This window comes from Corythoichthys intestinalis, chromosome 2, assembly GCF_030265065.1.
Source record: "Corythoichthys intestinalis isolate RoL2023-P3 chromosome 2, ASM3026506v1, whole genome shotgun sequence".
Taxonomy (NCBI): Eukaryota; Metazoa; Chordata; class Actinopteri; order Syngnathiformes; family Syngnathidae; genus Corythoichthys; species Corythoichthys intestinalis.
Window position 1 is genome coordinate 5,939,445 of NC_080396.1, and position 26,305 is coordinate 5,965,749.

Sequence of the window (26,305 nt, forward strand, 5' to 3'; positions counted from 1 at the left end):
GGTGTGTTCAGGGTGATGAGCTGTGTTGCTTTTACGCCAAACATATCGTTTTGCATTGTGGCCAAAAAGTTCAATTTTGGTTTCATCTGACCAGAGCACCTTCTTCCACATGTTTGGTGTTTCTCCCAGGTGGCTTGTGGTAAACTTTAAACGAGACTTTTTATGGATATCTTTGAGAAATGGCTTTCTTCTTGCCACTCTTCCATAAAGGCCAGATTTGTGCAGTGTACGACTGATTGTTGTCCTATGGACACACTCTCCCACCTCAGCTCAGTTCATCCAGAGTGATCAAGGGCCTCTTGGCTGCATCTCTGATCAGTTTTCTCCTTGTTTGAGAAGAAAGTTTGGAAGGACGGCCGGGTCTTGGTAGATTTGCAGTGGTCTGATGCTCCTTCCATTTCAATATGATGGCTTGCACAGTGCTCCTTGAGATGTTTAAAGCTTGGGAAATATTTTTGTATTCAAATCCGGCTTTAAACTTCTCCACAACAGTATCTCGGACCTGCCTGGTGTGTTCCTTGGTTTTTATAATGCTCTCTGCACTTTAAACAGAACTCTGAGACTATCACAGAGCAAGTGCATTTATACGGAGACTTGATTACACACAGGTGGATTCTATTTATCATCATCGGTCATTTAGGACAACATTGGATCATTCAGAGATCCTCACTGAACTTCTGGAGTGAGTTTGCTGCACTGAAAGTAAAGGGGCCGAATAATATTGCACGCCCCACTTTTCAGTTTTTTATTTGTTAAAAAAGTTTAAATTGTCCAATAAATGTTGTTCCACTTCATGATTGTGTCCCACTTGTTGTTGATTCTTGACAAAAAAAAAATTAAATTTCATATCTTTATGTTTGAAGCCTGAAATGTGGCGAAAGGTTGCAAGATTCAAGGGGGCCGAATACTTTTGCAAGGCACTGTATATGCTAATACATGTATTTATTACTTGATTTGGAAAAAAAAAACATTTGCACTTTTAAAGTACCGCATTTAATTCAGCTATAGTTGCATATTTTCCTCAAATTATTAACAAATCGATTAATAAAAGCATGTATTAGCCTGTAGTTGTTAGCTACAAGATATGTTCAGTTGGTCAACGCATTTTGAATCAGGCAATTTTTAGCTTGAATAATGTGACACGTAGGCCCCTGATATGAGATACAATTGCCATGAAGTTGGCCCGTGAACCAAAATAACTTTGACACCCTTGATGTACTTAATTCCAGGTTTTAAAGCGGAAGATCAATTTTAGACATTAGGGCTTAATCTTCGAGTAAGCGGGGGTTTAATTAGTTGGTGGAGTTGATTTCAACAAATTCCATGCAGTTTATTTGTTAGTTTCACGGCTCCGGAGTGGCTAAGCTAGCGCAACTCAATGGGGCCAGCTTAGCATGCCAATACAGATACGATACAGATCTACAAACAGATCCAACATAGTCAAATAAATTCAGAATGAATATCATTGTTCCAAAACACTCATGCTGCCATAACAATGTCACAAAAACTCCCGTGATTCATTTCAAACTGCAGGACTATTTTTGAGATGTGTAATACGTCCACAATAGAGAGGACTGCTTCGGCCTCTCGTGCTCACGCAACATTCGAGGAAGGTGGGAAGTCGAACTTATCCCGCTCTGAGGGTACAAGTTGCGACCTCGGAGCGTTCCAAGCCAATGTAAACAGCAAAGATGGCTGATGGCGACAAGTGTCTTTTTTTATTTTTATTTTGGTGATCAAAAGACATTTTAACCTCCAACAAAGCTGCCTTCTCATAGGCGAGCAAATAGTGGAGGACTTCCAATGATATTTTTTCAGATCGGAGGTTGGAAACTCTGACTTCCCACCTTCCTCGAATGCAGCATCAGTCTGTTGAGTTAACTGACGGCCGGCAACATGGTGAAATGTGCGTATAGAGGCTGTGGAAACAGACAGAAGAAATGGGCAAAGGAAAGTTTCCACAAATTCTCTATGAAAAATGAGGAAAATATAAGCTGGTTACTTGTTAATGGCTACGACATAAAAAAAACGATGTGATATCACTCCGCCCTGCTCCTATGCCGAGCTTCTGGATTACAAATTTTGCTGTTCATAGTAGCAATTTTTGGCATGCAACGGTAAATTTTAATAACTTCATCCACGAAAAATAGGCAACACTATTGATTGCATGGGTCATCGATGATATTCGTGTGCATATGATGTTGTTTTTTATTGGCATGCTTAGTCGGCCCAATTGACTCTCGTTAGCTTAGCCACTCCTGAGCCCTGAAACTAACAAATAACTAACAAACTACAAGGAATTTGTTGAAATCAACTCCACCGACTAATTAAACCCTCGCTAACTCGAAGATTAAGCCTGATGTCAAAAATTCTGAACTTCCCCGTTAACGGTTAGGTTAGGTATTTTGAATGATTCAAATGTATTTGGTTCTTATTTCAATGTTTACCCTTATTATAAAATGTAATGTTTAACTTTTTAGTAATGCTTGCAACAAATTCGGCAATTTAAATGTAAAACGCTGTTTATTATACGAAAAAAAAAAATCATGATACGAAAGCCACTACGGAATGAATTTATTCCGTCTCTTGAGGTACCACTGTATCGGAAGTTTCAACCAAAAAAACTCTGCATATTTTCAAATTCAACTCCCCGTTTTTCCCTTATACCTGTTCCTTGATGTTTTGCAGCTCCTGTAACTCTCTCTTCACCAGTATGTGCTCCTTCTCTCTGTGCAGCTTCAGTTCAATCCTTTCTCGTTCCAGCTCCTCCTGTAGGCGCAGTTGTCGGAGTTTCTCAAGTTCGACGCGCTCTCTCTCCATCTGCAAAAGCTGTTCCTGCTGACGATGCAGCCGTTCTGCCTCAGTCTCACCCTCTTTGTGTACAGCACCAGGCGGGGGGAACTGAGGTAGACCCCCTGCTGCTGCTAAAGTACTTGTGGAATCTGAATGGCCTGCTGAAGCGTAACATTGAGCAGTTGTTGCTTGTGTCAATTGTTGACTGTTCAGGTGCGCTTGTGACATGTTCAGTGGTTGATGCTGCTGCTCAGTTTTTGCGGCCTCTACAGATGTTGAGATTACAACAGCTCCCTTACCAAGATAAACGGGTTCATCTTGGATTGTGGAAGGGGCAGATGTAGAGGGCACAGAAACTGGGGCACTCGTTGGTGCTGAAGTTGTTATCGTACCAGCAACAGAGGCAGAGGTTGATGTTGTTTGGAGAAGACCTGGTCCAGGGTAGCGAGATAAAGACATCCGGGGGTTCATAGGTAATCGTGTAAGACTAGAAAGGGGCACAGGCGTCATGTTGGGAGATGGGTAAGGCCTGTAAACCCCTCTCAGTAGCGGTTGAAGGACTGAAGCAGGCTGAGTTGTAATAGGTAGGGTAGAGGCAATGGGTGTCTGAATGGTGGAGTAGATCATGCCGTCTGTGGCGCGAATGGCTGCAGGGTACATGGCTCTAAGACTGGCCTGTCTGGCACTAATAAGATTTGTAAGTGCCTGGTTGTGGGTTAACGGTTTCCCGTCTAACCCAAAGAGTAGACTTTGTCTCAAGCCAAGACCTGCTGTTAGCCTTGAGGTTGGTGGGCTTGTTCCTCTCCCCAGGCTCCCAAACTGCATCAGGTCTGGGTTGCTTCCGTAGCGATCCATAGAATTGAGGGCAGCACACATTCTGCTGATCTCTCTAGCAGTTGTGGCACTGTATTGAGCTAGATTAGCTTCCTGGAAATTGGCAATGTCACGAGCTGAGTAGCCGTAGTCTGAATTTATGTTCGACAAGGAATTGTATCTCCGTATAGGCAATGTTGGGGTGGGGAGTTCTCCGCCATGACGCAAATCTGTATATGACCCATATTGCATCCCAACATATCCCCCGTAGCCATGTTTTAGAGTGCTTAAATCCATTGCTAGTTCTCCTTGGGCTTGAAGATGTGGGTCTAGTTTAATATGGTAGGACTGTAGCCCTGCTTCAGCCAGGTTCGTATCAGACATTGAAGGTTGAAGCCTACCAGGATAAGGCAATGTATAGGACTTCTGTCCATCCATTGGATATTCACGGTACCTTCCAGGTTGTCTCTCCTGATCAGAATCATAGGAAAGAGGCGGAGCGGAAGGAGGCCGTATGCCCTCTTTCTCAGAAGCCCCAACGCAGCTTCCACCAAAGGGTAATCGATAAACAACATCACAGCAAGCCGGTTGGTTGTCAGGTTTAATGTGGCCTCCTGTCAGATCTGCCGCATCTTGTCCTTCTTCTACTTTCACAAGCTGTGTCACTGCCCTGACCTGTTCTTGTCCGCCATCCATCTGGACAACCATGCTATGTGGTGGATTCCCTCCTGTCATTCCACCGGGAGGACTGTGCTTTCCTTTCAGCTCAACGGGCCCAGTGCCATACAGCTCAGGGTTGATGACTGACGATACAGCACTCATACCAGCAGAGGCTGTGCTTGTCTGAGTAACAAGCAAGTCCTTTTTCAACATGGGTGAGACATGGCCAGAAAGGTTATACCTTGCTAATGCACTTGCTTGTTGCTGTTGTTGTTGCATATGATGGTGCTGCTGCAACTGCTGCTCGAGAATTGCTTGCTGCATCTGCAACTTCTCTTGTTGTTTTTGTAGTTCTTTCTGTTGAATACTGAGATTTTCGAGTTTCGCATCAATTTTTGGTATTGATGGGTCTGTCGGGGGTGATAGAGGGGGTTTGGTTTGGGAAAAACACACAGCTGAACCCATGCCCTGACCTAGGTCCACTCTATTGTCATAAGGATCGCCATAGACTACTGGTTGTTTCGGCTGGGTCATAAACATAGAAGCCGCCACAGTTACGCTCACAGTGGTTGGTGTGATGGTTTCCTGGGCATTTAGGTTCATAATCAGAGGCTGTACAATTGTCGAATGTCTGCTCCCCTCTGTTCCCCCATGATATTTTCTGCTTTCAGTGGCTAAGGACGTTAGATCCATTCCTTGATCAGTCATGATGATTGGAGCAGCTGTTCTGAGGTCCACAACACTTCCACTTTGGATCCTGTGACCCTGCTCTACCCTGGAAGTACCCGGGACTGTAGATATACGACAGAGTGAGATGTTATCCATAGAAACAGATCCTCTTGTATAAGTACTTCCGGTGGTAACCATACTTGTCCCAACATTGACCTTTTCTATTCGTTGCGTTCTGTAGAAGCTGCGTGTAGGTGAATGTTGATAAGGTGGTGTATCTGGAGGGCTACCGCATGGTGAGTAGGAATCAAATGTAGACTGACGGCTAAATCTTGTGGGTGAAGACAGAGGAGATGTAGCTGTGTTGACAGTCGTTGGACGAGCTGGACTGGCAGGCGGAGAGTATGGCACGTCACGGGACGACTGCTGCCGGTACAATCGCGGGGAGACGGATCGATGTGAAGTTTGGGTCCCCTGGGCCATCACCGGAGATGTAGGCCCAGAACCTCCCGAGTCCATTCGTAGTGCTGAATTGAAAGTCTGAGTGGAGAACTCGGCTGTAGCCCTCCGAGAGGGTGAGCGGGTTGGACTTTGTGGTGGTGGGGATGGAGAAAGTGGAGGGCTGGTGCTCCTGTAATAAGTTGTGTACTTAGGAGAGCGTGGTTCACTTATTCTTTCACTTGCAGATGTTGGGCTGTCTCGAGCCTGGACACCTCGAGTGTCCCCTACCCTTCTGGTAATGACCTCTCTTTGACTATAGGCTTGGGTAATCTCTGCAATTTTGCTGCATACACTTGAGACTGTGGCTGAAGATGTGGCAGGACTGATCGTATGTCTGCTGTAGATGGAAGACTGGGTAGATGTCATAGTGTTGCTCGTACTCGTTTGAGAAATGGTAACAGCATCTCTAGCATAAACTCCATAAGCCGCAATTGTAGTGGCAGCTACCGTAGGTGTTATTCCATTTTTCCCAGCTTGGGTTTTTAATTTGTGTCTGTCCTTTGAGGCAAAGTGTTGAGTTACTTTGACGTCAGGGATGCGTCCTCCTGTTTCGGCAAAAGAGACGGGAGCGGAGATCTGGGTGGGGCTGGTTCCTGGAGTCAAAAGGGCGTTGCTTTGCTCCAGTAGTTTTGCGAATGCAGAGCCTGTGTCGAGAAATTGTTTTTCTGGGTAGGCGATGTCAATATCTACTTGCTCATCAGTGGCCTGCTGCATCTTTGTGATGTTCTGAGATGTTTGTCGAATCTCCTCATAAATATCAGTTTCCATCTCAACTGCATCATTGTCGTATTCTGTTTGATCTTGTTCGTACTCATACTCGTCGTCGTAACTTTGTCCATTAATGTCTTCTTCGTAGTACTGACCGTGTTTTACCGGAGAATGCTGCTGCTCCTGTTTCTGTTTCTTTTGAAGCATTTCTGCTTTCCTCATCATCTCTTCATAAACCTCCTCAGCGCTCTTTAACGGCTTGGAAGTGGATGACGGTGCTATCGTAGTTGTGGTCAAGGATTTCTCTATCGGTGAATAGAGGGACATGAAGGTAGGGAGGTTGTATTCACTGCCTGACTTGTAAAGTTTGGATTCGTAGCCTTCAGCTTCGGAATCCAGGCTATGAGGGGAGTATTCAGAGGCGGAGGACCGATGAAGTTCTTCCATTTCGGCAGCTTGCCTGAGCTCCTCTGTTGGAGAAGCATCTTCAATGGGTGAAAGATTACTGGGTGGTGTTTTGGACCTTTCTCTTCGTCTTTGAGCCCTCAGCTCCTCTTTATCTCTCTTGGTTTTGCGTGCTGTGCTTCTGATTCTTTGTTGTTCAACTTCTCTCATTTTCTCCTGCTCTCTCAGAAGTTCCTCTTCCTCTCTCAGTTCATCTTCTTCTGAAGAGTCCTCAATGGTTGGAAGGAGAGGGCCATGAGAGCGATGCCGTGCTTTCCTCTGTTGCTTGGCTTCTTCCAATCTTTGTCTCCTGCTGGGGCTGCTGTCGCTGTCTTCTTCCATTGATGAGATGGACGTCGGAGATTGGCCTGAGCCATAAGACGATGCGGAAGTTGGTGGAAGAGTGGAAGAGTAGTCGCCTCGAGAGCGCTCCTCGGGAGATCCGGTCAGACTTTCCATCTCCAGTTCTGGCTCTCGATCGAGGCTCAGATCATTTTCGTTGCTGAGCTCAATTTCTCGGCTGTAGCTATTGGTGTTATTGAGTTCAATGGTTTTAAAGCGCCTCAGACCACCTTGTGACGCCATAAGATCTTCTTCACCCTCTTCTACTGAGCTTTTGTAAACATCTGTGGAGCTTTTAGTTTCCTCTTCAAAACTGCTAGAGTGATGCTGTAAGCGACGTTTCTCCTTTGCTGTGTCGGAGAGGATGTGCTTATGGTGGCTTTTCTTTCGCTCGTAGCCATATCCCTCATCTTCTTCGTCCTCGTCCATGTCTTCCTCATCATTTTCCTCATCTGCGCTCATCTCCATTATCTGTCGCCTCATGAACTCCTCATCGGTCATCTCTGTGGGCTCCGTTTCCTTCTTTTTCTTCTTTTCCTCCTTTGCATCTTTCCGTTTATCGTCCCAGTCTCCTCCGTCTTCCGCTTCTTCCATGATGTCTTCAAGTTCCTCATCCGAGTCATATGCATCTGGCGGGATTGACAAAGAACGCGGGCGCTGTTTCCCTCGTTCATCGGTGTCTCTGTCCCTGTGCTTCCTTCCCCTTCTGTCTACCTTGTCTTCGGAAAGATTCTTTTCCAGCAAAGGTCTCATGGAGCTTTCCAGTTTAGTGATTTCTGAAGGACTCGGTGGCGAGCCCTGTCCAATGATACCCCGCTCACTTAATTTCATCTCCTCCTCCTGAATTAGTCCTGTGATTTCGCTGTGGGAGCTGGAGATGCCGTCGGAGGAGTAACCAGTATCGCTGAGGCTTTGAGGGCTGCGTGACAAGTCATGCGTGCTGTTGTTTTTCGTTTCCTAAAAAGAGAGACAAAAGGTTAGTCTTTAAATGTCAATTTTTGGTCTTAAAATCTAAACAGCTTTATCACATTAAATTGTGATGTCATGCATAGTTTACTAGATATCTCAAAGAATATTGCAGGTAAATCTAACCTGCAAAACAAAAAAATGGGCATGATGCCATCGTTGAGCCAATAGCAGCCATTGTCACAGAACATTTTAAAGACTTTTCACAGGCTGACTAATTGTCTTATTTTGGTAATGAAAGCAGAATTTGTATACTTCACCTTTAAGAAGTTATCGTTCTCAGTATAGCAGTGTAGTAGGGATGGGATGATACACCTAAATGTATGATACGATGCACCTTGATATGCCAGGGTCATATCAATTTAAAAAAAAACAAAAAACTATACAATTAAAACGTATTCATTCTTGTTTGGTTCAGTTCACGTGAAAATGCAGTACAGTATGAAAAACGCAATGGCGGTTGACTGTCATCTCACATTTTGTGGATGTCGGGCTGTGAAAGAATGTTATCGAGAGCTAGTGAAATACTTGTTGCGTTTTGTTCATGTACTAACACAAGCGCAATAATATTTTCTGAAACAAATAGCCTAACCTTGTTGACCTCTTGGGCTTCAAGACCACTTGAGAGCAAATGAACCACCATGAAGCTTTGAATTGGTTGCAAAGCTTCATTGTTTCAACAACCTTCATTTGGTCATCACTGTTCAATCTCTATCTTCCTTGGGCAGAGACAGACTACCTCTGATGCCGCCTGCTATCAACACTGTTGTCTTCCCAAAATATTGCTACCCATTCCTCCCAGCATGCAATGCAACGCTGAGGATATGGAGTTGGATGGTAAATGGAGTTATACTTGCATAGCGCCTTTCCACCTTCAGGGCCCTCAAAGTGCTTTACACTACATCCCCATCCACCTACTGGTGACGCAGGACCAGGAGCAACGTGTGGTTCAGTACCTTGCTCAAGGATACTTAGACATCAGGGCGAAGAATCGAACCCACATTCTGGGTTGGGGGGCGACTACTCTACCACTGAGCTATGCCAATCCTTTCTAACTTTCAAAATTTCATGTTTTGTACTATCTATTTCTTCAGTTACTGTTTCAGTTGTTTCATAAATTGCTAGTTATGCCATTTAGTTTATTGTTAAGTGATAACTTTAGCCCATATCAAGAGGAGCGATTCACAAACACACGCACGCAGCGATCTAACGCCGAATTTCTGTTGAAAAATTACGAAAGCTGTACCGTATACAAACAGGAAAGATTTTCTCAGGAGTGATTTGTTCGAGGATTCAAGGTAATTATTATGTTTTGCGTACGATGCATGCATTTTGAAACGTAAATATAAAATCAATGGGAGAAATTAGCCGCTACTGCATTGGCATCATACTTTGCAATATTATAATATTTACGTAAAATAAATGCTCACTGCAAGTTTATTTATTTATTTATTTTTTGCTTTTAACCAAGAATCAAGACAGTTTTACGTCCATATGATATAGAAATCGGGATTTAAGCATTTAATCACATGAATTTTCAACGAAAAAGATCTGATTACATCAGGCACCCGCTAGCTACATTCACTAACAGACTAGCATTGTACTTCGATATATTTATGTAAAATAAATGCGAACTGCACGTTTTTTGTTGTTGTTTTTTTGCTTTTAAACAAAGAATCGTGACTGTTTTACATCCATATGTATAAAGAATTCAGGGATTTAAGCATTTATTTACAAGAATTTTCACCGGAAAAGCTCAGTTTACGTCAGGCGGCCGCTAGCTACATTCACTAGCAGACTAGCATTGTACTTCAACATATTTACGTGAAATAAATGCAAACTGGACTTTTTTTTTTTTTGCATTTAACCAAGAATCGAGACTGTTCTACGTCCATATATATAAAGAACTCCGGGATTTAAGTATTTATTCACAAGAATTTTCAACAAAAAAGCTCTGTTTACATCAGGCGGCCGCTAGCTACAATGACTAACAGACTAGCATTGTCCTTTGACATATTTACGTAAAATAAATGCTAACTGCACTTTTTTTGCTTTCACTTTTTTACGTCCGTATCTATAAAGAATTCCGGGATTTAAGCATTTATTCACAGGAAATTTAAACGGAAAAAAGCTCTTTGTGATTCCACTCGGTCAGCTTTGACGGCCTCGCAAACAATGCAGGCCCCCTATTTATTGGCTCCGCGCCCCTTAGCTTATTGAACCTCACATTATCGTATTTTTACTTCATTTTATGAATATAACTTATTGATTATAACGTTGACTTTTGGTTTGTGAGGCGAGTAAGAGCGAAGAAGAACGTATATGTGCACACGAAGAAGACACACAAGAAAGAGCGCATTTGCTACCACGAAAAAGTCGCGCAGCCCAGTGAGAGATAGAGGGGAAAGATTACAGTTTAGCTTGCTGTCTAGCTACGATTTAGCTCCAACGTCTTAGCGAGGACAGTAAAATGACGTATAATACATGTTTTTGGATAGTTATTTTGAGATTTAGATGGTATTTTAAGGGTTCATTCTGATTTACGCGGAAATTCGTGCTACGTCACCAATGCAGGAGTGGAACGCGTTCGTAACCCAAGGACTACCTGTATATCGCGATCCATTATTTTCAAACTCAATACGTATCGCAGTGTTTTGTATCGCGATATATCATCAAACGACATTTTATCCCAAATGTACAATACATAAAGACATACTTTGGAGTCTTTACTAGTTAGGATAAAAGATTCTATCCTGAAGTTGTGTCTTTACTTTGATTCAAATATTTCAAAAATGATATTCACACATTATGATATACAGAACACGCATGAGTAAAATTAAGTATCTGATTACTACTGTTGCTTACATCGTAATGCCTTGATTTCTTGATTTCCTTGATCGGTGTGACTTGTTCTCCTTTCTTCGGAGTAGTTTTGCTGATTTTGGCAGTTTGGCTTTCCGGCTCATCCGTGGTTTTCGTCTTCTTCTGGGTTTCGCCTGTTGGTCCAGTAGCTGTTACGGTGTTATTGGAGTCATTTGGCAGTTTGGTAGCGTTCGGCCCAAATTGTTCAGGCTGTGATTTCTGTGACTGGGCTGGTTTGGACCCCTGCTGATTGGTGGCTTTATGGAGAGGGCTTTGTTGATTGGCTGTCTGGTGGCGCGGTAATCCAGAGGGCTGATGTTTGGGAGACGGGTGGGGAACAGGAAGAGGAGGCTCATCGAGACCTCCACCAGACATCAGGCGCTGGGTTTGGCAGTTGAGACATAGCCATTCTTTTTTCTGAAAAACAACAAAAACAGGGACATTTGTCGTCAACTTCAATCGTTGCTATTAAATGCTTGCTAAAATGTTTTGTGGAGGTATTATATTCAACATAGAAAGTTTAAGCTGACTGTTACGTGTAATTTTTGCTAGCATCATCAATCTCAGTTTTGATTTATTTAGTTTTAATAATATAACATTGAAGATGCCCAGATTCCTGCAACGTTGTACACTTTCGCACCCCAAGTACCGTATTTTCCGCACTACAAGGCGCACCTAAAAGGCTTACATTTTCTCAAAAGCCGACAGTGCGCTTTATAATCCGGTGCGCATTATATATGAACCAATATTGAGCCGCAACAGTTTTTTTTTTGACAGATTTATACAAATTTTCAAACAAAAACAGGCTTACAAAATTGCACCATTATAATAAGAAAACCACAAATAACACTCTCCATCATAATATACACAATCTTACTTGCTTGCCATGTTTGTATTAATACATGCCTTTGATATTGCATTTACATTTCAAAGAAAGAATTGTTCACAATGGCCTGGTTTTTCAGTACACTTTTAACTTCTTGTCCAAACTAGGGTTGTTCCGATCATGTTTTTTTGCTCCCGATCCGATCCCGAGTGGTCGAGATTTTCATTTTCATATATTTACCCTTTTAAACTTTTTTTTCCCCCAATTTTTCTTTGTTTGGATCGATTATTCATCATCTCAAATAATGGAGAAAATGTGATGGTAACCAAAAAAAATACAATTAAGTAGGGTTGTTCCGATCATGTTTTTTTGCTCCCGATCCCGATCGTTTTAGTTTGAGTATCTGCCGATCCCGATATTTCCCGATCTGATTGCTTTTTTTTGCTCCCGATTCAATTCCAATCATTCCCGATAATTTTTCCAGATCATATACATTTTGGCAGTGCATTAAGAAAAAAATGAATAAAACTCGGACGAATATATACATTCAACATACAGTACATAAGTACTGTATTTGTTTATTATGACAATAAATCCTCAAGATGGCATTCACATTATTAACATTCTTTCTGTGAAAGGGATCCACGGATAGATTCATAAAGTATAAATGTGAGTTTATATATTGAGACTAAATGTTGCCATCTAGTGTATTTGTTGAGCTTTCAGTAAATGATACTGTAGTCATGCCCAAATGCATGATGGGAAATGGAACCATGACTGCGCGTCGTGCTACCAATTGATATATCTTCTCTGCGTTGGGAATTATCATAAGGTGTTAAGAAAAAGATCAATTGCTACCTTGCTTCCCCACATTGCTTCCCATAATATTTCTAATCGTAGGGAAAGGGATTGTAAGGCTTTAGCCAATTAAAGGAGGTTTCAAAGGCTGCCAAAATTCACTCTACTCATTTTACGCTGCCTTTTATCTCGCTATATAGGTAAAACGGCGCCATTACAGATTGAGCGCGACAATGCGTGAGTGGGTCATGCAGCGCATGCATTAATTGCGTTAAATATTTTCACGTGATACATTTTTTTAAAAATTACCGCCGTTATTAGGATAAATTTGATAACCCTACCTTAAGCATAAACTAAAGACTCTGGAAGAGTGAAACATATTATGTCTGTAACGTTAAATAAAATTACAAAACTATTTAATTAAAAAATATATATATATTAAAAAAAAAAAGGCATGGCCGATATTTTTTTGCCGATTCCGATACTTTGAAAATGACGTGATCGAACCCGATCGATCGGGACATCTCTAGTCCAAACTGTTGTTTTCTTCACTGACCAATAATAAATCATTTTGGGACCAAAAAACCCCCCAAAAATCCTCCCCAAATTTGAATAAATATTTTTATATTTGATAATTCAACCTAAGCAGCAGGTATAGTCAAATGCGTTTTTGGCCTTTATACATGCTCTGGTCAAATACAGCGCACACATTGCAAAACAGTGGAAAAATTATAACCCATCTAACACAAAAAGGGTGACTGTGGAAAAGAAAAAAGTTCCCCTCCACTATGTGATATAAATGTTGCACTATATGTTTTACCTTGCTGTTGTGTTGCTGTTTTGTTGGCATTCCCTTTAGCGCAGCACCGTCTAATGGATGCATAAAATAACTCCAGCCTCTACTGTAGTGTTTATTCTATGCACCTTATAATGCGGTACACCTTACAGTGGGGAAAATACGCAAATTGCCGTTAAGCAGAATGGACAGGTAGTCATAATATTAGACACAAGACAGAGTTTTACGATAAAACACAACAGCATAAGTGAAACAACTGAACGGGCCCTTAAACTGTTCTTCCGTAATGGGATCAAGCATCGGACACAATCTTGTTTTTGGCAGACCTTTTCAGTTTTGTCTTAGTCATTTGGACAAAATACTTAACAACAGAGATGTCCCGATCGATCGGGATGCCGATCACGTCATTTTCTAAGTGTCGGAATTGGCAAAAAAATATCGGCCATGCCTTTTTTAAATATATATATATATATTTTAATTAAATCGTTTTCTAATTGTATTTAACGTTACAAACTTAATATGTTACACTCATCCGGAGTTTTTAGTTTAGGCTTATGGTAGGGTTATCAAATTTATCCCAATAATGGCTGTAATTTTTTTTTTTTTTAAATGTATCACGTTAAAATATGTAACGCAAGTAATGCACGCACTGCACGGCCCACTCACGCATTGTCGCGCTCAATCTGTAATGGCACCGTTTTACCTATATACCGTATTTTTCGGACTATAAGTCACAGTTTTTTTCATAGTATGGCTGGGAGTGTGACTTATACTCAGGAGCGACTTATGTGTGAAATTATTAACACATTATGGTATCATTTCACATGTTATTTTGGAGTGACACTGATGGTTTGGTAAACTTGTTAGCATGTTCTTTATGCTATAGTTATCTGAATAACTCTTAATAGCTATGGCCACGTTTAAGTTCTGCCTTCTGCAATGTGTGTTCAATTGTATTATTGACTTTTTCATATTGAAATGCATGGTTTTAGTTTGTGGCGCTTTCACGACCAAGTGGGGGCACACTCACACTTGTTTGCTCGAAGAAGAGCGCTCACACGCCAGAAGAAAACTGACAGCTACGCAGCGTCTGAGCGAGTGGGCGAGAGAGAGAAAACCATGGCTGCGAACCTACGTTCATTGTTGTAAAATACCTCTACAGAGGCAACGCCTGTGTGTATCATCTCTTCTGTTGTTGTTGTCTGTTTTCCAGCCACGATCGGACACTTAGAGCCAGTTGTGTAGTTGTTTGAACGATGTGCTAATGCTAGCAAACGCAGCTAATTATCATTTATTTACGTTGATGCGAACCTGATTGGTATCGAGGACGAAATTGATTCAGAAAATTATACAGATGTCCAGCATTGGATTTTCCAGCATTTGGGATTTTAGCTGGCTGTATGGCCAGGACCGAGCTGTAGCATCCTGGTGAGGCTAGTATATTCGCATTTTGTTGTTCATGCATCATGTAACATCATACTGTACACTTATTCAGCATGTGGTTCTCTATTGAATTTTTATACTAAATTGCCTTTCAAGATGACATATCTGTTCTATGTGTTGGATTTTATGAAGTAAATTTCCCCTAAAAGTGCGACCTATACTCCGGTTCGACTTATATATGTTTTTTTCCTCTTCATTGGGCATTTTATGGCTGGTGCGATTTATACTCAGGTGCGACTTATAGTCCGAAAAATACGGTAGAGAGATAAAAGGCAGCGTAAAATCAGTAGAGTGAATTTTGGCAGCCTTGGGAGCCTTTTTTTAATTGGCTATAGCCTTACAATCCCTCTCCCTACAATTAGAAATATCATGGTAAGCAATGTGGGGAAGCAAGGTAGCAATTGATCTTTTTCTTAACACCTTACGTTATTTCCCAACGCAGAGAAGATATATCAATTGGTAGCACTACGCAGTCATGGTTCCACTTCCCATCATGCATTTGGGCATGGCTACAGTATCATTTACTGAAAGCTCAACAAATGCACTATATGGCAATATTTAGTCACAATATACAAAGTCACAAGTCTTTCTATCCGTGGATCCCTCTCACAGAAAGAATGTTAAATGCCATCTTGAGGATTTATTGTCATAATAAACAAATACAGTACTTATGTACTGTATGTTGAATATATATATTCGTCCGAGTTTTATTCATTTTTTTCTTAATGCATTGCCATAATGTATATGATCGGGAAAAATTATTGGGAATGATTGGAATTGAATCGGGAGCAAAAAAAAAGCAATCGGATCGGGAAATATCGGGATTCGCAGATACTCAAACTAAAACAATCGGGATCGGATCGGGGAAACCAGCACTTGTCCAGGCCCGTTTTAAGTTTGCCAATGACCATTTGGATGATCCAGAAGAATCATGTGAGAAAGTCTTGTGGTCAAATGATATTAAAATTGAACATTTTAGTCTTAATTCCACTCATAGTGTTTGGAGGAAGACGAATGATGAGTACCATCCCAAGAACACCATCCCTACTGTGAAGCAGTGACGTCATGCTTTGGTGGTGTTATTCTGCATATGGGACTAGACGACTACACTGTATTAAGGAAAGGATGACCATGGCCATGTTTTGTGTAATTTTAAGGAATAACCTCCTTGCCTCAGTTAGAGCATTAAAAATGGGTCGTGACTGGGTCTTCCAACATGTCAATGGCTCGAAGCAGACAGCCAGAATAACCAAGGAGTGGCTTCGTAAAAAGCATATTAAGGTTTTGGAGGGGTATAGCCAGCCTCCAGACCTAAACCCAATAGAACATCTTTGGAGGAAGTCTTGACACTCAGTGATACATGCTAGATGGGGTTTTTGGTTCGAAACAAGGTAAGTATGCGATAATATCTCGTTAAAGTCACGGCGTCTTTAATTCTGCTCTTGTGTGCTCTCACTTCCAGATAGGGTTTCGCTGTTTAAAAAAACATGTGTTTTTTTTTTAAATGCCCTCCTGTTTAAATCCCCCCCCCCCCCCCCCCCCAATTAAAAATTTTTGAGACTTAGATTATTTTGAGACGATTCGATTATATGCAACAATTTAGCAAAGCACAGATGACGAGAAATTAGTCTTTTAATCTGCCGGTTAGCCTCGCCTACCATTATAGGGCTCAAGCGTCCCCAACAGGTGGATGACATCAGCGGGAGACTGGGCTCATCGGTTTTACTATTCAGCCCATTGAGGGGGAATTATTCAGAACGAGGAAAACGCGACGAAGAGAGCCGCAAAATGTCATTGTTTCAGTCTCTCTACTCAAATATTTTTACAGGATATTCTTTTTATCCAAGTATTTTTCCCCAATTGCTAAATTAATGGCTAGAGAAGGACCAGTCAGCCGTCGAGGGGGAACTATTTACAACGAGGAAAACGCGACGAAGAGATCTGCAAAATGTCATTGTTTCTGCCTTTTCAATATTTTTGCAGGATGTTCTTTTTATCCAAGTATTTTCCCCAACTGCTAAATAAATGGCATGATCATGACAAATAACATGTTTTGTGCTAAATGGAATATGAAATAATAAAAATGCACCTATTCAGGACGACATGGCAAAATTACTCCATAATGGTCAAAACAGTCGATTTTTTATGACACCTAAATCGGACATATGTCATTTCCCTTCCCCGGCTTCGGAGAATGTAAACAAACCAAGAGGCGATACAGCTAGCCGACATGCTAACCCGAACCGAGTGATGTTTCAAAGTCTTCGAAGCGGAAAATCACACATAACTAGCCCGGATTATTTGACATGACGACTGGGTTGCCGTTTGTCTTCGCGGATCGGCAAACCGCCCGGCGGAGAGCAATTTACAGCTCGTTCCCCGGAGGAGGGCGGCTACAGTTGTCGTGCTGCTAACGTGCAGCTAATGTGCATGAGGAGAGCTTTTTACATGCCTAACAATGATCAAACGTAAGTAGTCCTTTATTTAAAGAAAGTTTGTAGTGTTTACTTTGTAATCGCTGTATTCGTATTTGACATAATACAAAACAAGATGTTTACTCACTTCCTCGTAAATCCAACGGTCCTAGGGCTGTTTTGGCCAATATCCATGGTGAATGGGAACCTTTTGAAACTCCAAAAAGGTGCACACGCCTCTCCCTCATACAGCAAGATTTTTCTGCAGCCGTTTGGCTGGCGTGATGCGAAAAATAAACGTATTAATCCGAAAAATCAGCTGAATCCTTGGTCCTCATACACAACAGTACAGCCATATAGTGAAGAGGACGCCTTCACCCGTACACATCACAGCGCCCTCCTCCTCAATGCAAGACCAAAGCCGGAAGTCACTCATTTTCATGGCGCGGGATTCAAAAAACTAAATAAATATAGCGACCGCTTCCACACACATCCAAGCGGTCCATATCATTCAGGAGCATATAATACCGCGTGTATTATGAAATAAACATGCTTTTTCGTGTCACATGCACTTTAAGCTTTCCAATGATGTATCACACATGCATATCGGACAATTTTGAAAGTTGGACAAATTGGGGGTGTCAGAGCGGAACTTCAAGTCACCTGAGTGTTTTCCGCCATATATATATTATTATAGTTGCTTATGTTTGGAGACTACTTCTGGCACTTCAGTTTCTTTCCCTACCAAGCAGCTGGTGCCGCTGAGCCACTCCACTGTCACAAAGCGGTCACAGACTTGCGCGTCCTCTCATTGAAAGACCAGCATCCGCCATTAATATATATATATATATATTTTATGTTAACTCAATTAGAACTTGGTTTGCTAGTTCCTTTATCTTTCACACTTACATTCCCTCCTCTTCTTTCTCTCTTCAGTCCCTCTCACACACTCTGCTCTACTTTTTTTTTTTCTGACAGTGCGAGAGCTATTTTTACCCACAATTCCATTGTTCTGCTTGAGCACGCTTCTCATGGCTGTTGCTTTAGGCGGCACTCTCCTGCACTGTGCGCTCATATTTACAGACTCTCACACATGAACGCGGGAAGCCTGTTTAGGTGAATGCGAACCAGAAAAAGAGTGATGACTAGCAGATGGAGGGAGGCTATGATGGAGGAAGGATGGGGATAGCAGAGGATGCCAAAGGGGGGCAATGAGAGTGGAGTGAGTGATAGCGCACGTGCATATGAGACACGTGCACACACAGTAATTGAACGCTTGCCTCGAAGGATGGGACTCCCCACTGAGGCTGAAGCAATTACAAAGTCCCCCTGGGAGGCCTGGCAGCAAATGTCCCAGTTGAAAATGGATTAGACGTATGTTGCCGTCAATGGTATATATACAAATCGGGTATCTTGAAGTGTTAACTCACACGTCCAATCCATTTTGACTTTGACCCCCTGAGAAATTGGATTGGACGTCTATCGCAGTTAATGGCAGCAAAACGTGATCACTAAAAAGCAGCCTTCCTTCCCTGTTGAAATTGATTTGGTGTCTATAACTGTCAATGCTAGTAAATGGGGGAAAATATATATATGTATATACAGTGCCTTGCAAAAGTATTCGGCCCCCTTGAATCTTGCAACAATTCGCCACATTTCAGGCTTCAAACATAAAGATATGAAATTTAATTTTTTTGTCAAGAATCAACAACAAGTGGGACACAATCGTGAAGTGGAACAACATTTATTGGATAATTTAAACTTTTTTAACAAATAAAAAACTGAAAAGTGGGGCGTGCAATATTATTCGGCCCCTTTACTTTCAGTGCAGCAGAAGTTCAGTGAGGATCTCTGAATGATCCAATGTTGTCCTAAATGACCGATGATGATAAATAGAATCCACCTGTGTGTAATCAAGTCTCCGTATAAATGCACCTGCTCTGTGATAGTCTCAGGGTTCTGTTTAAAGTGCAGAGAGCATTATGAAAACCAAGGAACACACCAGGCAGGTCCGAAATACTGTTGTGGAGAAGTTTAAAGCCGGATTTGGATACAAAAAGATTTCCCAAGCTTTAAACATCTCAAGGAGCACTGTGCAAGCCATCATATTGAAATGGAAGGAGCATCAGACTACTGCAAATCTACCAAGACCCGGCCGTCCTTCCAAACTTTCTTCTCAAACAAGGAGAAATCTGATCAGAGATGCAGCCAAGAGGCCCATGATCACTCTGGATGAACTCCAGAGATCTACAGCTGAGGTGGGAGAGTCTGTCCACAGGACAACAATCAGTCGTACGCTGCACAAATCTGGCCTTTATGGAAGAGTGGCAAGAAGAAAGCCATTTCTCAAAGATATCCATAAAAAGTCTCGTTTAAAGTTTGCCACAAGCCACCTGGGAGACACACCAAACATGTGGAAGAAGGTGCTCTGGTCAGATGAAACCAAAATTGAACTTTTTGGCCACAATGCAAAACAATATGTTTGGCGTAAAAGCAACACAGCTCATCACCCTGAACATACCATGCCCACTGTCAAACATGGTGGTGGCAGCATCAAATACAGGAACATTCTGGAAGAAAACCTGTTGGTATCTGCACAAGACCTGAGACTGGGACGGAGATTTATCTTCCAACAGGACAATGATCCAAAACATAAAGCCAAATCTACAATGGAATGGTTCAAAAATAAACTTATCCAGGTGTTAGAATGGCCAAGTCAAAGTCCAGACCTGAATCCAATCGAGAATCTGTGCAAAGAGCTGAAGACTGCTGTTCACAAACACTCTCCATCCAACCTCACTGAGCTTGAACTGTTTTGCAAGGAAGAATGGGCAAGAATGTCAGTCTCTCCATGTGCAACACTGATAGAAACATACCCCAAGCGACTTGCAGCTGTAATTGGAGCAAAAGGTGGCGCTACAAGTATTAACGCAAGGGGGCCGAATAATATTGCACGCCCCACTTTTCAGTTTTTTATTTGTTAAAAAAGTTTAAATTATCCAATACATTTTGTTCCACTTCACGATTGTGTCCCACTTGTTGTTGATTCTTGACAAAAAATTAAAATTTTATATCTTTATGTTTGAAGCCTGAAATGTGGTGAAAGGTTGCAAGGTTCAAGGGGGCCGAATACTTTTGCAAGGCACTGTATATATATACACAGTAGGAGTGGGATCCTCTTGGTATCTCACGATACGATGCGGTTTGCGATACAAAGCTCACGATAACGATGATCTGATGATATGGCGATGCAATGATTATCGATACATTGGTTAGGAAATCATTTTAGGATATTCTGAAAACAACTAATAAACATAAAAACAAGCTTCTGCTGTGAATTGGAATGAGTTTATCACTAGTAGACGTCCAATCCATTTGAACTTCAAACGGATTGAACGTCTATGGCCGTCAGTGGCAGCCAATGCCAGGCAATGAGGTCATTTTTGGCCATTTAAGGTCATTTCCCTGTTGATTTTCAGTTACTTCCTGTTGATTTTGGGGTATTTTATGGGTCACTTCCTGTTCATTTTGTGTTACGGACCTGGGAATAACCCAAATTAATAGGCAGTGTCTCAAACTCGACAGGAAATGACCTGAAAATGCCCTAAAACGAACAGCAAGTGACCTATAAATACCCTGAAAATCTGACCGTATGACTGTAAACGCTCTGGTTTCGAATGAATGAACGTTCCCAGTCTAAATGGATTGGGTGTCGAGCACCGTCAAGGCAGCCTTATGAGTTAGCTGAGACACTATTATGGTGGAAGATTTTGGTAGCAACTTGTAGACAGACATTGACCCCTTTTTAAAATTATATCTCGATTCTTGCAGGAGCATATCGATAACCTTTTGGGATACAAAGTATCACGATATATCATCATTTCGATATTTTGTCACACCCCTAATACACAGTGGTATGAAAAAGTATCTGAACGTTTTGAAATTTCTCACATTCTTGCAAAAAATCACCATCAAATGTGAGCCGATCTTTGTCAAAATCACACAGATGAAAAAACAGTATTGCTTTAATTAAAACCACCAAACATTTTAGGTTTTCATATTTTAAAGTGGATAGCATGCAAACAATGACAGAAGGGGGGAAAATAAGTAAGTGAACTCTCAGCCTAAGAAGACTGAAAGAGCAATTTAAAAGAGCAAAGAGCAAAAAGTCAGGTGTGTGCCCAATCACTGATGAGTGGTTTAAAGCTGCCCTGCCCACTATAAAACACACACCTGGTAAGAATTGTCTTGATGGGAAGCATTGTCTGATGTGCATCATGTCTCGGTCAAAAGAGCTGTATGAAGACCTGCGATCAAGGATTGTTGATTTGTATAAATCTGGAATAGGCTACAAAACCATCTCTAAAGTCCGGATGTTCATCAATCGACAGTCAGAGAAGTTGTCTACAAATGGAGAGAGTTCCTATTTTGTTATTGCCTCATAATGTACAGAGGTATGAAAAAGTATCTGAACCTTTTGGAATTTCTCCCATTTCTGATGAAAAAACAGTGTCTGCTTTCACTAAAACCACCCAAACATTTATAGGTTTTTATATTTTAATGATGAGAGTATGTAAACAATGAAAGAAGGGTGAAAAATAAGTAAGTGAACCTTCTGCCTAAGGAGACTTAAAGAGCAATTGAAACCAATTTTTACCAAACATTTTAGGTGTCAGGTGTGTGTCCAATCACTGATGAGTGGTTTAAAGCTGCCCTGCCCCCTATAAAACACACACCTGGTAAGAATTGTCTTGATGAGAAGCATTGTCTAATGTGCATCATGGCTTTGTCAAAAAAGCTGCGATCAAGGATTTTTGATTTGTATAAAGCTGGGAAAGGATACAAAACCATCTCTAAAAGTCTGGATTTTCATCAACCGACAGTCAGAGTAGTTGTCTACAAATTGAGAGAGTTTGGCACTGTTGCTTCTCTCCCAAGGAGTGGCCGTCCACCAAAGATGACGCCAAGAGTTCAGCGCACAATACTCGCAGAAAGGTAAAGAAAGAACCCTAGAGTGTCTGCTAGTGACTTACAGAAATCACTGGCACAGTCCAATATATCTGTGCACACATCAACTATATGTAAAACTATGACCAAGAATGGTGTTCATGGGAGGACTTCACGGAGGAAGCCACTGTTGTCAAAAAAAAAACATTGTTGCTCGTTTAATGTTTGCAAAAAGGCACTCGGACACTTCACAGAAGTTTTGGCAAAATATTTTGTGGACTAACGAAGCCAAAGTTGAATTGTTTGGGAGTAACACATAACATCATGTGTAGAGGAAAAATAGAACAGCTCGTCAACATCAATACCTCATCCCCACCGTGAAGCATGGTGGAGGGAGCATCATGAGTTGGGACTGTTTTGCTGCCTCAGGGCCTGGACAACTTGCAATCATTCGTGGAGGAATGAATTAAAAGGTTTATCAGGATGTTTTACAGGAAAACCTGAGGCCATCTGTCAGACAGTTGAAGCTAAAAAGAGGATGGATGCTGCAACAAGACAATGATCCAAAACACAGAAGTAAATCAAATTCAAAATCGTTTCAGAAGAACAAAATACACGTTCTGGAGTGTTCATGTCAATGTCCAGACTTGAACCCCATTGAGATGCTGTTGCATGACCCAAAGACAGCGATTCATGCCAGACATCTCGGGAATCTGACTGAACTTGTAGAGAAAAATGGGCAAAGATTAGTCCTGATCGACGTGCCAGACTGATCTGCAGCTACAGGAAGCGTCTGGTTTAAGTTATTGCTGCCAAAGGGGGGGCCACAATATATTAAATGTGATGGTTCACTTACAAATTTTTCCTCAGTTTTTGACACTCAGTGTAAGATGAATTAAAATCAACTAAAATCCCTGTTTAAGTGACTAGCTCCTTCTAGTGTTAAAACTGAGAAGTGCAACAGAATATAGGTTGAATTTAACCCCCATGTGCGGGCCATATTCTATGATATTTTCCTAATTTTCTGTTGGGCCAATAGAATTTGGGTTGCGGGCCATAGTATGGACACCACCAGCTTCCAAAAAGTGGTCTCAGTATTTCTTGTATCGCGTCAAGTTTTTAAACTATAGTATCCTCGTTTTCTTGAACAAGCATGTGAGTGATACTACAGGTTGATGCTTAATTTATAACCTACAGGCAACACAGGCGCCAATAAGTCCCATGCTAGTCTAATGGTATTTTCGTACTTTGTTGTGAGCCAATATAAACTAGTCCGTGGGCCAACTCCGTAGTTTGTCTGTCGGTTTTTTAAAAATATATACACACATTCGCATAGCCTCAATAGATTGAAGTAAAAAGATTGAAGTTTTTGCTCCGCTGTGTCTACCCTGCTGGGTATTAAGTGTATTAGCCTCGGTGTAAGGCTGAGAGAGACTGCAGCCTTTGAAGTGCTAAAGTGAGGACTTTGAAGGGTAGGAAGCATTACTGCTACTGCTACTTCCCTTTGAGGCTAGGAAGTGATCAGGCAGAGGGGAAGAGGCTGAAAAGCTTGAAATAAGTTGGAATGATGGTTGACATCACTACAGATGACGGTGTAGTGCTTCTCTCTTGTCTAACATTCTAGAAGTATAGTGATTCTAATATGGGTTTCTTGTACTTTTAAAATGGAGTACTATTGGATTTTTTAACATTATTTTTCATAACATTGGATGGCATTTTTGACATCCAATTCTAGTATTAGTGTTGCCCGCACGCATTTTCGGATCAGCAATAATAAAAAAAATATCATAAATTGTAATTTTTGTATTATAAGGCGCACCTGACTGTAAGACGCCACCCACCAAATCTGACACAAAAACTGCATTTGTTCATAGATAAGCTTCCCCGGACTATTAGCCGCAGCTGTCCTCACTGTATTATGGGATATTTACACCAAAAGATATAACCGGTAACACTTTATTTGACAGCGGCGTCATAAGACTGTCATAAGACCATCATAATTATGACATGACACTGTCATGAGCATTAATGAATGCTTATAACAGATGTAATTTAGTGTCATCCGGCCTATTATCTCACTTTGGATGTAAAAGATCCAAGCTGGACATCAATGAAGTTAGTGAGAAAATTTGCCGGATGACACTTCATGACATCTGTCATAAGCATCCATCCCGTAATCTCCTCACTTACTGTATCAACGACATCATTAACACCTCCCTCCGCTCTGGCTCTGTCCCCCAAACTCTCAAAATGGCTGCCATCACGCCCATCTTAAAGAAATCTGGCCTAGACCCAGATACACCAAGCAATTACCGCCCCATCTCCAATCTCCCTTTTCTGTCAAAAATCCTGGAAAGGGCTGTCACCACCCAACTCAGAACCCACCTCACCAACAATGACCTGTTTGAACCTTTTCAATCTGGCTTTCGCTCACAGCACAGCACCGAAACAGCCCTTCTCAAAATAACCAACGATATTCTCCTCTCCATGGACTCCGGACAACTCACCATCCTCATCCTCCTGGACCTCACTGCTGCCTTCGATACTATCAACCATACCATCCTGGTCTCCCGACTAGAATCTTTACACATCACAAGCACCTCACTTTCCTGGTTTCGCTCCTACCTCACCGACCGACAACAATTCATGGCCATCAATTAGTGCACATCCCCTCCTGTTCCCCTACCACAAGGTGTCCCCCAAGGTTCAGTTCTGGATCCCCTCGTCTTCATTCTCTACATCCTCCCCCTTGGCCAAATCATCCGCAAACATGGACTCCAATTTCACTGTTACGCTGACGACATCCAAATTTACCTATCCACAAAACAAATCTCGCACAGCACCAAATCCACACTTCACAACTGCCTCAGTGAAATTAATTCCTGGATGCAAGAAAACTATCTTCAACTCAACAGTAACAAATCAGACATAATCATCTTCGACCCTGCAGTTCACATCACAGACAGTCACTTTTCCGTCACCATCAACAACTGCACCCTGCCTCTCTCGTCACATTCCTGCAACCTAGGTATCATTTTTGACAATAAACTAAGATTCGACCAGCACGTCAACCACATCACCAGAACTGCCTTCTTCCACCTCAAGAACATAGCCCGTCTTCGCCCCTCCCTCCCCTTCTCTGCTGCTGAAACCCTCATCCATGCCTTCATCTCCATCAGACTTGACTACTGTAACAGCATTCTTTTCGGTTCTCCATCCACACTCATCAATAAACTACAATATATCCAAAACTCCGCTGCACGCCTTCTCATCTGGACCCCCTATAGGAACCACATTACCCCCGTCCTCCATAAACTGCACTGGCTTCCTATTTCATACAGAATTCAGTTCAAAATTCTCCTTATCACTTACAAAGCACTCAATAACTTGACCCCTCCCTACCTCACAGACCTTCTCGGTCCCCACACCCCCTCCCGTCACCTCCGCGTTTCTAATGGCAACATCCTCGCACCGCCCCAACAAAGAACACACCGAACTTGGGGGGACAGAGCCTACTCCGTTGCTGCCCCCTCCCTTTGGAATTCACTCCCTAAACCCATCCGTACCTGTAAAGACCTTCCCACATTCAAAAAACTGTTAAAAACTCACCTTTTTAAACTAGCTTTTAACATATAATTATTTTCTTTATTGTTTTGTTCTGTTCACGTTGTTTGCTGTTTTTTTGTTCCTACTGTAAAGCGTCTTTGAGCATTGGAAAAAAGCGCTGTACAAATAAAATGTATTATTATTACTATTATTAATGCTGATGACCGTGTCATGTCATAATTATGACGGTCTTATGACCAGTGTTGTAAATAACGGCGTTAGAATATAACGGCGTTACTAACGGCGTTATTTTTTTCAGTCGTGAGTAATCTAATTAATTACTTTTCTCATCTTGGCAACGCCGTTACCGTTACTAAGGCGGGAAGCGTGCGTTACTATGCATTACTATGTTGGTTGTCGCGAGAAAAGTCTGAGAGAGACGGACTCACGGAGACGAGAGAGCAGAGCAGGAGTGGGGACGCCGTTGCAAACGCGATGCGAGGTGGCTCCAATAATACCTGACTGTAGCCGATAGCCTACAAACTACGCCCACATAATGCTACAGTAGAAATCAGAGATGTATGCCGATCAATCGGGTCCGATCACGTCACTTTCAAAGTATCGGAATCGGCAAAAAAGTATCGGACATGCCTTTTGATAATATATGTATATTTTTTTAATTGAATCGTTTTCTAATTGTATTTAACGTTAGACATAATGTGTTACACTCATCCAGAGTCTTTAGTTTAGGCTTAAAGTAGGGTTATCACATTTATC

The 26,305-nt window shown here is 41.7% G+C and overlaps 1 protein-coding gene across 7 annotated transcripts in view; it reads right to left on the reverse strand.

Moving 5' to 3' along the window:
* Positions 1–26,305, reverse strand: part of bsna (bassoon presynaptic cytomatrix protein a) — a 197,031-nt gene that overhangs the window by 76,120 nt on the left and 94,606 nt on the right. For all 7 annotated transcript variants that reach the window (XM_057858314.1, XM_057858307.1, XM_057858297.1 and 4 more), the window contains 2 exons: positions 10,762–11,175; positions 2,668–7,887 (listed from right to left, as the gene is read on the reverse strand). In XM_057858314.1, coding sequence (XP_057714297.1) covers positions 2,668–7,887; positions 10,762–11,175 — 5,634 coding nt within the window. The remainder of the gene's footprint in view (positions 1–2,667; positions 7,888–10,761; positions 11,176–26,305) is intronic.